Genomic DNA, 10,429 nt, shown 5'->3' on the forward strand with positions numbered 1-10,429 from the left:
AATTACGTTACTATTGACTAAGCTTTATTATGTAATCCGCCTTGCTCTTCTTGGTTAAAGAGTCCATTCTGAGTGCGGGGGGATTTGATCAGCTAACAACAGCTCCAGAATGCCGTTTAAGTGTTGAGAGCTGAGGAATTGGCATGCTAGTACTTGTACGGAGCATGTAGTTGTGCAGCTAGTTCTGCTGCTGTCCAAACATTCCAACAGTAGATCGTCCAACGCGGCCACCGCTTACTCGCTGATAACCCTATAACCCTGACTGATAATTGATCTATCACTTCCCCCCCCCCTCAGAAGCACATCCCTTCGTTTAGCACGGTGCCGGTACTATGTTTGGGAATTGGGGTCCGCGGACATCAGAGAAGCTCTGGGAATCAGGCCGTGAACATTTTACATGAGCGCGAATACAGTCCTTTTGTGGAATTGCAAACAGATTTCGAGCCACAAACAAAAGGCGTTAGTGCTGCTTCCACAGTACACAAGAACCATCGAATCGCTGCTAATTGTGACCAGACGCATGCAAACATCATGGCGAAAAAAACATCTCAAAAGAAAACTTTTGTGCCGAAGCCGTCTCAGAAAAAGGGCCTTCTGCTCAAGCTGCCTGGAGAGATCCGCACCCAAATCTACGAATACCTGCTGGATGACTACCGAGTAGAAGTTATCCGGGCCAAGCACCATCCACGACCGGGACGCAAGCAGCCGCACTCGTACCGGCTCTGCCACAACAAGCTCAACCTGCGGTTCGGGGAAGGCTTCGACAGCCGTTACTCGGCCACGCCACCCGTGCAGCTTGCACTTACCTGCCGCAGGTTCTACGAGGAGATGCTGCTGCCCGTGTACGCCAACACGTACTTTGTCTTCCGCTCGCCACAGACCGTGCATATGTTCCTGAACCGGATCAACCGGGACGCGCAATGCGCCATCCGGCACATTGAGCTCTACCACACAACGTATTACGAGCCCAAGTCACCCGAGCATCGTGCGTGGAAGCGCCGAGCAGATTCCCGCTGGCTCGAGACGTGCCGGCGACTGTCCGAGTCCCTGCCATCGTTACGGACAGTGCACATTGACCTGCGCCTCGGCGACTGGCCCATCCAGCTCACTCTGTCGGAGCCCTGGGCGCGCCCGTTCCACTGCTTCCGTAACCTCCTCGACGCCCGTGTCGATCTGTTGACAGGGTACTTCCATCCGAAGCAGACGCGTCAGGCGTGCAAGGATCTGGAACGTGCAATGATGGCACCATCCGCGTGGAAGGCCCGCGAGGACAAGTACAAGAAACTCAGCGAGAACCGCTTGGAGAACCTCGACAAGCTCGACTGGCGCGAGCATGCCGATTGGGTCATGGACCAAGTGCTCTCGTATCCGGAATGGGGGGATCCGTTTTCGGACTCGGATGAGGACTCCATTATCATTCACATGTCTGCAGGAATCGCAGGGCTGGGACCTCTTCCTCGGTTTTTTTGAGTAACCTATTTTTTTTTTTTTTTTTGTATTAAATCGGAAGTGTTGCATTGAACACATGATACCAAATCAACGAGCGAGGGGGTAACTAATAATGGGAAAAAAGAACTATCAAGATTATCGTCATGATGGGGATATCAAAAACAAAACCAACGCCATGCAATTCCCAACCCAGAATAATACAACAGCCCAGCCATGCATTATCATCCAACAGACATTTCTAAACCGTACTTGACCAGCGTGCACCCAGAATCACCCAAGGATCATCGGCTCGGATCCGTCGCGGTAGTCGGACTCGTGTAAGCGCCCGGAATCGGAACAGCCTCAAAAGTTTGCTCACCAGGAGCCGCACCGACATGCTCGTTGACGTTCTCGGCGACATGCGCGGGCGGTGGTGAAGCAGGCGACTGCGGCGGCTGGGACTGTTGCTGTTGTTGCTGTGTGGGGGATGATGAGTGCTCGGTAGCTCGCTGCTGAGCTCGGGCTGGCGGAGGCTGCAGCTGGAATGGCTTGGCGGTGGTCTGGGTCGGAGAAGCGTATTGCGTAACGGTGGTTGTTGGGGTAGCAGCACCGTTGATATACGGGGACTTTGGTGGGATGAAACCCGGGGTATTGGGCGCGGACTGGGTAGCACGCAGTTGGGCGAGGTAGAGATCGTTCCGAGCCTTGTCGCGCAGATTCATGGTCTTGCGCAGACGGTTCTTGGTGTAGAAACGGTAGAAGACGACGGCGTAGATCAGAATCACAAAGACCTCAACGACGATCTCGATGATGGAGCAGATCAACACCCAGTCCTGCATGCGGCAGACGAGCTGATAGTCAACCGAGTCGGCAAAGTACTCCGCTCGCAGGTTCTTGGTGCACGACCAACTCCACAGGTCCTGACCATTGTTGCTCGTCTTGGAATTCTGGAACAGCGCCGCGGCGACAACCCACAGGATGAGCGTGAAGGAGAAGAAGCAGACGGAGAGCACTGAGTAATACACTCCAAGCTTCTCCGCCCGGCGATGTCCGCCCTTGCAGTAGCCCCAGAACACTGCAACGGCTGCCACCACCGAGAAACTCGCCAGCGCCAGCATCAGATACTGGGGCCACAACGGCGTTCCAATTGCCCATGCCGGTCGGTTGTTGCGAGCCGCTAGGTCCTTAGTTGCGTTGAAGATGGCCAGACTGGCCGCGATCAACGACAGGACGATCAGACTGCAGCTGAAGTTGACACCGCGGAGGAGGATTTTCGCAGCGCGAACGCGGATTTTGATTTTCTATTATAAAATCATCAGCATAACCATCCCCATAAAGATGATGAAATGATCAAAGTATTTACCAAATCCCGCTCATTCTCCTTTTCTGCCTTCCGCTCTTGCTTCTCCAGCTCCAACTCTTCTCGAAACGTCGGGCTGAGCGGATTCAGCGTCCGTGCCGTCCCCGGTGACTTGAGGGCGCTCTTCAACGGCGACTTCGGTGTCTGCGGTGGCAGAGATGCATGGTTGGCCGGGTCGTTGTCCGCAACGTACCCAAATCCCACGTCGGACACATGCGGTTGGCGGGGTTCTGCCGACGGGTCTTGGAAGGGATTGTTCGTGTTTGATGTTGACATTTTGTGCGTTCGTCTGCTGGAAGTCCTTATTTCTTCCTTGATCCGATTGCTTCCAATCTCCAGTTGATAATGTAATGACTCGAGAGAACCCGCTCTCGAACTCGCTCTTCTCCGTACAAAACTTTGTACGAATAATGATATAAATTAGGGTGCCTGATTCAAAAATCAACTGCGAGACCGGCGCAGCGCACGCTCTAAACGTCAACACCTCGACATGGACGGAATTCCTGTCCAGCAACGTTGAACGAAGGGACTGTACTGCTCTGCACAGGGGAAGAAATCCAACACAAGGGAGACGAGCAGAAAAGCCCGATAGAAAAGTATTATCTACTCCAACCAGTCCATCCCAATCATCACATTTTCCCACCCCCTCCCAACCACAAGCGCCCGGCCATGCTGGGCAGCTCTCTTTGGTCGAATGCGTTGCTCTGTAGAAGCGCCGAGCCAAGGCCGGCGGTGGTGTATTACTATAGGCGCTGATTGGTCAGTTGCGCTTCCAGCTGTTTATCCGTTATTCTAGAACACCCAATCTGATTGGCTGTTGAATGTGGTGGTTTGGGAACACCCCGAAAAGACAAGCCTGTTGATCGGCCTCCGTCAGCCAATCGAATCCAAGAATAGCCTTTTCGGACTCCATTGCTCTTTCTTCACTGCATGGCCAACTGGTCATCACATTCTAGACCAATCATATAACATAGACCGGAATTGAGTTCATCAAGCTAACCAATGAGGGTAAACGCTATGGCGCGCAACTCCACCTTTCCTGGCCCAATTAGAGCTAAGGGCTGCGTTTCAAGCCCCGCGTTCAATTCCAAGATTGCTCCTCCAGTGTTTCATTCGGCATATTCAAGAGAGAAGATAACGTCAACACTCCATTAATGTGTCCAAGACTCCCAAGGAGCAAGGGTCTAAGCCTACCGAGTATGATAAACTGAAATTGCTCGAACAACCGAACTCCGTACTGTACAGCCAAAGAAACCGTCACTCCCACCCATGTGTGAACATGAACATTGTGAACATGCCGCCAACGCCGCAGTCCAGACCACTCTACGCCGCCCCTTCCTCTACTACTGCCCCGACGTCCTTAGAAATGTAAATCTCCTCCAAGTCATCGCCATCTCCAAATGGATCACCCCCCTGCAGCACCAAGCCCTTCTCGTTGGCCAGATGCAAGAGGCAGATGAACCCGTATGACGTGCTGATATCCCGGAGCGCCTCCTCCGGATATACCTTCTTGAGCGAGTTCATCACCGTCGTAAATCGTAGCCGCGTGTCCTTCTCCACCGGCGTGGGGGGTTCTTCTTCCGTCGGCAGTGGCCGACCCTTCGGCGTCGGCGTCGGCGGCCCATCATCTTCATCCGACTCCTCCGGAATCGTTGTAATGGCCGCCGAGGGAGATGCCGAGTTAATATCGGACGCAGTGAGCCCCTCGCCCATACCTTTCCACATCTCCTCCTTGAGACGTCGTACGTCTACCTTCTTGGCCACACGTGCGTAGTTCACGTACTCGGGCCGGATCCGGCGACCGGCGTGCGTCACGAGCTGCGTACCGAAGCCACCACCGCCTTGCAGAGCAGTGGCCGGGGTAGCACCCACCATGTTGAGCAACGACGCCAACCCGCCTGGTCCTGTACCATCCGTCGCCGACGCGCCAGGCGGCTCTGTTCGATCCCGAGGCGGCGTGAGCATCTCCCGAGCATCGGCAAATGGCAGGTTATCATCGTCATCGTCGCCAATGGGCAGACCGTTAGGGAATGCCAGGCCATCGTCATCCGCGAAGAAGTTGGCATCATACGTGCCCTGGCCAGGCTTCTCTTCCTCACCAGAAGCCTCCTCTTCCTGCTTGTGGTTGGCCCAGAAGTTTTCGTCCATTTCACCTGCCGCAGGCATCTGCCGGGATTCCCGGGCGGTGGTTTTACGGAAACCGACAACCTTCTTGGAGCCCATGCGAGCCCGAGGCTTGAGGAATAGACGCAATAGTTGTTGTGAATTGAAGTGCTTGTCATCAGGGAGCAAATTGCGACCCTTGGTCTTCCATTGTGTTTTGGGCAACGAGATGGTTGAATTCGAACTGGCCTGCGTGTAGATTTGCTCAGCCATAGTCGCGTCCAGTGGCAACGTAAAGTTGATTTCGAAGGGTTCCTTCTCCTTCCGTTGCTTGGGTGCCGCCTGAGACGAGCTAGCTGCATTGTTCTCCTTGATCCTGCGAATGCGCCAGTGCTCGGGACCAGCCCAATTCTTCTGTAGAGCATTATCAAAGTAGCTCAGAATGGTTTCGTGCTCGCGGTTTGCGGGCTGATGAGATAGGGACACTGCGTAGGCGTCGTTGTTGTCGAACTCGCCTTCACCATCCTGCTCTTCTGCGTCAATGTCCATCCTGTGGACTTTCAGCATCGGCTCCAGCGCGGCCTCCCGAGCCCAGGCTTCACCGCCTTCGCCAAAGCCGGCATTCTCTCCAATGTCGAAACCGGCAAATGTCGCATCATCGTCGTCAAAGCCGACAGCATTGTCATCATCAAGCATGATCCCTGATGCATCGCGCATTCGACCAGCATTGTCGGCATTATCGTTGGGCTTGTCCTGACGCCAATCCTCGGGAGCCCTCAGCAGTGGAATGTCCAGCGATCCGCTAGGGTCTCCCAGGTCAAAGTTCTTCAGAGATGGACAGACATCTTGTTCGTCAAGCCGGTCCAAATCGGGGAAGAACTTGGCCGCAAGTGGGCCGAGGTCGATCTCCATGGACTCGTCCTCTGTCTGTTTTGGAGGCTGCTCGGTTTGCTGGTGGGTTTCTTCTGGCTCGGCACTACCCCGTTGTGACCCATCAACATCCATGGGCTCTGGCCCGGTCGTGGTCTCATCCACGTCATCGCTGCTGTCGAACACGATCCGGCCCTCGCTGTCGATGGATAGGTGGTTCAAGAGCAAACCCTTGGCGCCGCCCTCGTCAAAGTCCGCCGACATCTTCTTGAACAACGGGTCGACTGCGAATTCGAGCTCCAATTTCTTCAGCTGGAGCGATGCAAAAGACGGTACGAGAGTTGCCTCGTGCGATCGTTGAGACTACACATTGTCAATTTATGTCTAATTGCAGCGAAATCTCAAGAAGCCTCTGCTTACCTTCTTCTTGGCCTTTCTCCGCTCTCCATCCTCTCCCTCTTCTTCGTCCTCATCTCCCTCCCCGCCTTCCTCCGCTTCCTGCTGTCTGCTGCGGTCCCGGCTCTCCGCTAGACCGCTCAAAAGTTTCCCAGTCTCCGTTGCAACGCTGTCGACTCTACTCGTGTAGATCTTGACACACCCGTCAAGGGTGCAGCTAGCTTTCTGAAAGTTGACTCCGTCGCCCTCCCGGAGCAGTGACATATCATGGAAGTAGTCGATCAAAGCAAAATTCCACGAATTGCTCGCATTGATCTTATTATCTGTCGCCATCTTCATCCACTCCTCAAAATTGGCGAGAATGGGCACTCGCTTCGGGGTGGCACCGCGGCCGCGGCCGTCGACGTCGCTCTCCCTTCCGCGCAGCGAGGCTCGGGGTGTCGAGGGACTCTGGCTGCCGGCGCGATCGTGAGTCCTGCGCGGAGGCAGCGGGGTCTTGACAGCAGCCTTGATCTGGTTCATCTGGCGGTCGTGTTCCGCCTGACGGACCTGAAGCCGCTCCGCCCTCTCCTCCGAGTCATCGTTGAGCGGGATCCTGGGAAAGGAAGGCGTCAGCCACAGCTCCTCTCTGCATCGCGCCTGCCTTACTTGATGGGAGAGTTCTTCTGCGGCGTCGACACGCCGCCGTTTGAGCGGCGTGGTTTGGTGACTCGCGGCATGCCGGCGGCGGTCAGAAATTGTCGCTTTTCGATATAAATGCACTCGATATCAGCACATGAATGATGAATCCACGGGCTGATGCCGATTTGACGGGCGTCGTCGATGCGTTGAGTCCGGGTTCGCCCAACCGGCACAAATGCGGAACCGTATCAACAAAACAAACATTCGGCAGGGGTAGAGGCGGGAACGCCGCAGAAGCCACAATTCACGTGATCATTGCACCGCCACAATGATGACACGTTTCTTGGCGCCAAGTCTGCTCCTGAGCTATCGACGGTTGCACCGCCTTGGTCACTGATCAAAACTCCGATTGATTGATGCGGAGTTATTTTGCGTAGTATTTCACTAATATCATAGCAGTCTGCATGCTGATCGACGCTCTACAACTGTTCATACCTGCATTCCAATCTGGTGCCGATACGGCTTGTCTGTTGTCCTGAAGAACGCTCATGATGCCGTGATGCATGGTTCCAAAGTTTCTCCTCTACCGCCGGTCTCGGTACGCCTGAGAAACGGTAGATCATTTCACCCACGGGCCTTTCTCCTGACATGCGCTGCTATTTCCTTGCTTGCAGTTGTCAGCTGGGTGAGGGCGCAAACAGAAGGGTCTGAGTCCTCATGGACCAGGCTGGACCGACGAGCCCTACTGGTGGACGATGCCGGATTGCTCGATGTGACGATTCAGCGACGCGAAGAACAGAGTGTAAGCTTGATGACACGACTGGTTTTCACCGCCCATTCTCACATACGTAGTGTCGATCTGTCCGGCACGCGCCCGATCAATGTGCCTTTGTAAAGAGCAACTGCCCTGATGAAGAGGGCCTATTCCCTTATCTCGAACTATATTACTGCCGTCTTAGCCATGCCCGGCCGGTCGCGTTCATCATACTGGCTCTCTGGCTGGCGTTCCTATTCAGCACTATCGGAATTGCAGCCAGTGATTTTCTCTGCATCAATCTGAGCACTCTTGCAGCCATACTTGGGATGAGTGAGAGCTTGGCCGGCGTGACGTTTCTGGCTTTCGGGAATGGCAGTCCGGATGTGTTCTCGACGTTCGCGGCGATGGGATCGAACAGCGGAAGTTTGGCAGTTGGTGAGCTCATCGGAGCGGCGTGTTTCATTACAGCAGTCGTGGCGGGATCCATGGCTCTGGTGCGACCGTTCCGTGTGGCTCGACGCAGCTTTGTCCGCGATGTTGGCTACTTCATCATAGCGGCATCCTTTGTGATGGTGGGATTGGCCGACGGCAAGCTGCATCCGTGGGAGTGCATGACGATGATCGCGCTGTATTTCTTCTACGTCGTGATGGTGGTGTCGTGGCACTGGTATCTTACCCGCCAGCGACGGCGACTAGAAAGCGAGCTGGCCGCGCGGGCTCAGTTTCACATTCCGCAGGGCCAGGAGCTGGACCTGCAGGAGCCGCCCGAGGACGATGACCCGGTGGCTGGGGAAACTGCAAGACTACTGGCGGAATCGACGGGCCCAGATTTTGCGGCCCTGGAGAGGGCTGCCATTCCGGCGTGGAAGGACGATGAAGATGACGAGACGCGTGATCGGTACCTGGCGGAAATCCGAGAGAATATGCATCTGACGCGCTCGACAATGTCTCGGCGAGGGACGATAAACCCCATCCGACCGAGCCTGGTTGGCGCGCTCGAATTCCGTTCCGTTCTGTCGTCATTGCAAAAGTCGAAGAATATCCACGATCTGATCGATTTGCGACGGTATTCTGTCCAAGCTCACCCGTCGTCGCAGTATTCGGACAACATTTCTGTTCGATCACATCCGGGACCCGAGGCAGGATCATCTGCTGCCAGCGAACAGGAAAGCCGGCGGCGATCGGTGTCTCTGAATGGACCAGTCGGTCCGGAAATCCGTGTCGATAGTGGTAGCCAGGATGCGTCTCGGGGAAGACCATCTGCTTCTGGCCCATCTGGCCGACAGTCGCCTACACATTTAACCATACCGACGGAGACGTTCCGGATGCCGAACTATCAGGGTTCTCCGCGTGAACCGTCGCCGGGGGTTGCTGGAGGGGGCCTCTCGCCAAAGTCCCATAGCCCTGGGTCTCCCCAGTCAGAGACAAGCGGTTCAATGTCGCCGTTCCCGGCGTTTTCAGATGCTGCCGAAGCGCCTACATTTCCGACACCAAGCTCGCCGTCAGCGGCGACGAGCAGGTCGGCAGATTACACAGAGGAGCCGAGCGTAGTTCTCAAGTGGATGGGCGGGAGCTCTCTGCCTACAGCATCACAACTGGTCTCAACACTGTTCCCGACGCTGGATGGCTGGAGCTCCAAAAGCCTGTGGGATAAGTTCCTGGCGGTGGTCGCGGCGCCGAGCGTACTCATCCTAACCTTGACGATCCCAGTGGTGGAGCCGGATCGACCGGAGAACGCGGCCGAGACGGACGGTGTGCCAACAGTGACAGTAGCAGCGGGCCCTGAGGAAGGAAACGGCTCGACGGTCCGCCCTCCGCGGGTCCGACTACCGGACGACTCGCCAGAGCTCCGTCCGCACGACGACAACCAGGATCCGCGCAAGTCGCTCGCAGCCACAAAGGACGACCTCCGAGCACGAGCCGACTCCGAACTCCCCGCCATGGTGGCTATCCCAACCGAAGACTCATTCACCTCCTCCTCATCATCCACCCCGCGCGAATGGCACCAATGGCTTGTCATCACTCAACTCTTCACCGCGCCCCTCTTCATCATCCTCATCACCTGGCTCAACGTCGACGAGACCCGGCGCGCCTCCAACCTTACCATCCCCATGCTCTGCAGCCTCGCCCTCTCCTCCCTCGCCGCTACCGCCCTTTCCTTCACCCTCCGCCGACGCCGCTGCACGTCCTCCTCCCCAACCAAGAAGAAGAAATCCCCACCCCGTCCCCTCTGCCCTTTACTCGCCCTTCTCGGCTTCGCCGTCGGCATCAGCTGGATCGCCACCATCGCCGACGAAGTCGTCTCGGTGCTAAAAACCCTTGGTGTGATCCTCAACATCAGCGACGGATTACTCGGCCTCACCGTCTTCGCCGTGGGCAACTCCCTCAGCGATCTCGTCGCGAATAGCACAATCGCTCGTCTGGGCTACCCCGTCATGGCACTCAGCGCATGCTTTGGAGGGCCGATGTTGAATATCCTCTTGGGCATTGGCCTCGGAGGCTTGTACATGACTCTCCACCATCATAAATCCCCCGATGGGACGACGGGAGCGTATCACATCCCCGTGTCGAAAACCCTGGCGATCAGTGGTGCAACTCTCTTGATTATCCTGGTGAGTCTCCTCGTGATCGTCCCGCTGAATGCGTGGAAGATGGATCGCAAGGTCGGCACTGGGTTGGTTGCCGTGTGGGTGGTGAGTACGTTGGGGAATGTACTTGTTGAGATCCTTGGTTAGATGTTCTTTTTTTTTTTTTTTTTCTTTTTTTTTTACTACTCCGTTATGATGATTGGAATGATGCTTCCTTTTTGTACATAGTCATGCTGTATGATTTAATGAACAGTATGTTGTTATTTATTTACGAAACGAAATCAAAACGAACGAATAATAAAGATC

At 55.4% G+C, this 10,429-nt stretch overlaps 4 protein-coding genes across 4 annotated transcripts; 2 read left to right on the plus strand and 2 right to left on the minus strand.

The window, feature by feature from the left end:
- Positions 1–531: 531 nt before the first annotated feature.
- Positions 532–1,470, plus strand: VTN49DRAFT_2099 (uncharacterized protein; the record flags this gene model as incomplete). Its single annotated transcript, XM_069409786.1, has 1 exon — positions 532–1,470. The coding sequence occupies one exon, from the start codon at positions 532–534 to the stop codon at positions 1,468–1,470; it is 939 nt and encodes a 312-aa protein (XP_069269856.1).
- Positions 1,471–1,730: 260 nt separating this feature from the next.
- VTN49DRAFT_2100 (uncharacterized protein) lies at positions 1,731–3,064 on the minus strand (the record flags this gene model as incomplete). Its single annotated transcript, XM_069409789.1, has 2 exons — positions 1,731–2,729; positions 2,792–3,064. The coding sequence occupies 2 exons, from the start codon at positions 3,062–3,064 to the stop codon at positions 1,731–1,733; spliced, it is 1,272 nt and encodes a 423-aa protein (XP_069269857.1).
- A 1,047-nt stretch (positions 3,065–4,111) lies between these two features.
- Positions 4,112–6,876, minus strand: VTN49DRAFT_2101 (uncharacterized protein; the record flags this gene model as incomplete). Its single annotated transcript, XM_069409790.1, has 3 exons — positions 4,112–6,124; positions 6,182–6,752; positions 6,806–6,876. The coding sequence occupies 3 exons, from the start codon at positions 6,874–6,876 to the stop codon at positions 4,112–4,114; spliced, it is 2,655 nt and encodes an 884-aa protein (XP_069269858.1).
- A 461-nt stretch (positions 6,877–7,337) lies between these two features.
- VTN49DRAFT_2102 (uncharacterized protein) lies at positions 7,338–10,270 on the plus strand (the record flags this gene model as incomplete). Its single annotated transcript, XM_069409791.1, has 2 exons — positions 7,338–7,580; positions 7,631–10,270. The coding sequence occupies 2 exons, from the start codon at positions 7,338–7,340 to the stop codon at positions 10,268–10,270; spliced, it is 2,883 nt and encodes a 960-aa protein (XP_069269859.1).
- Between the last annotated feature and the right edge of the window lie 159 nt (positions 10,271–10,429).

Source organism: Thermomyces lanuginosus (assembly GCF_041956635.1).
Source record: "Thermomyces lanuginosus strain ATCC 200065 unplaced genomic scaffold VTN49scaffold_24, whole genome shotgun sequence".
Lineage (NCBI taxonomy): Eukaryota > Fungi > Ascomycota > Eurotiomycetes > Eurotiales > Trichocomaceae > Thermomyces > Thermomyces lanuginosus.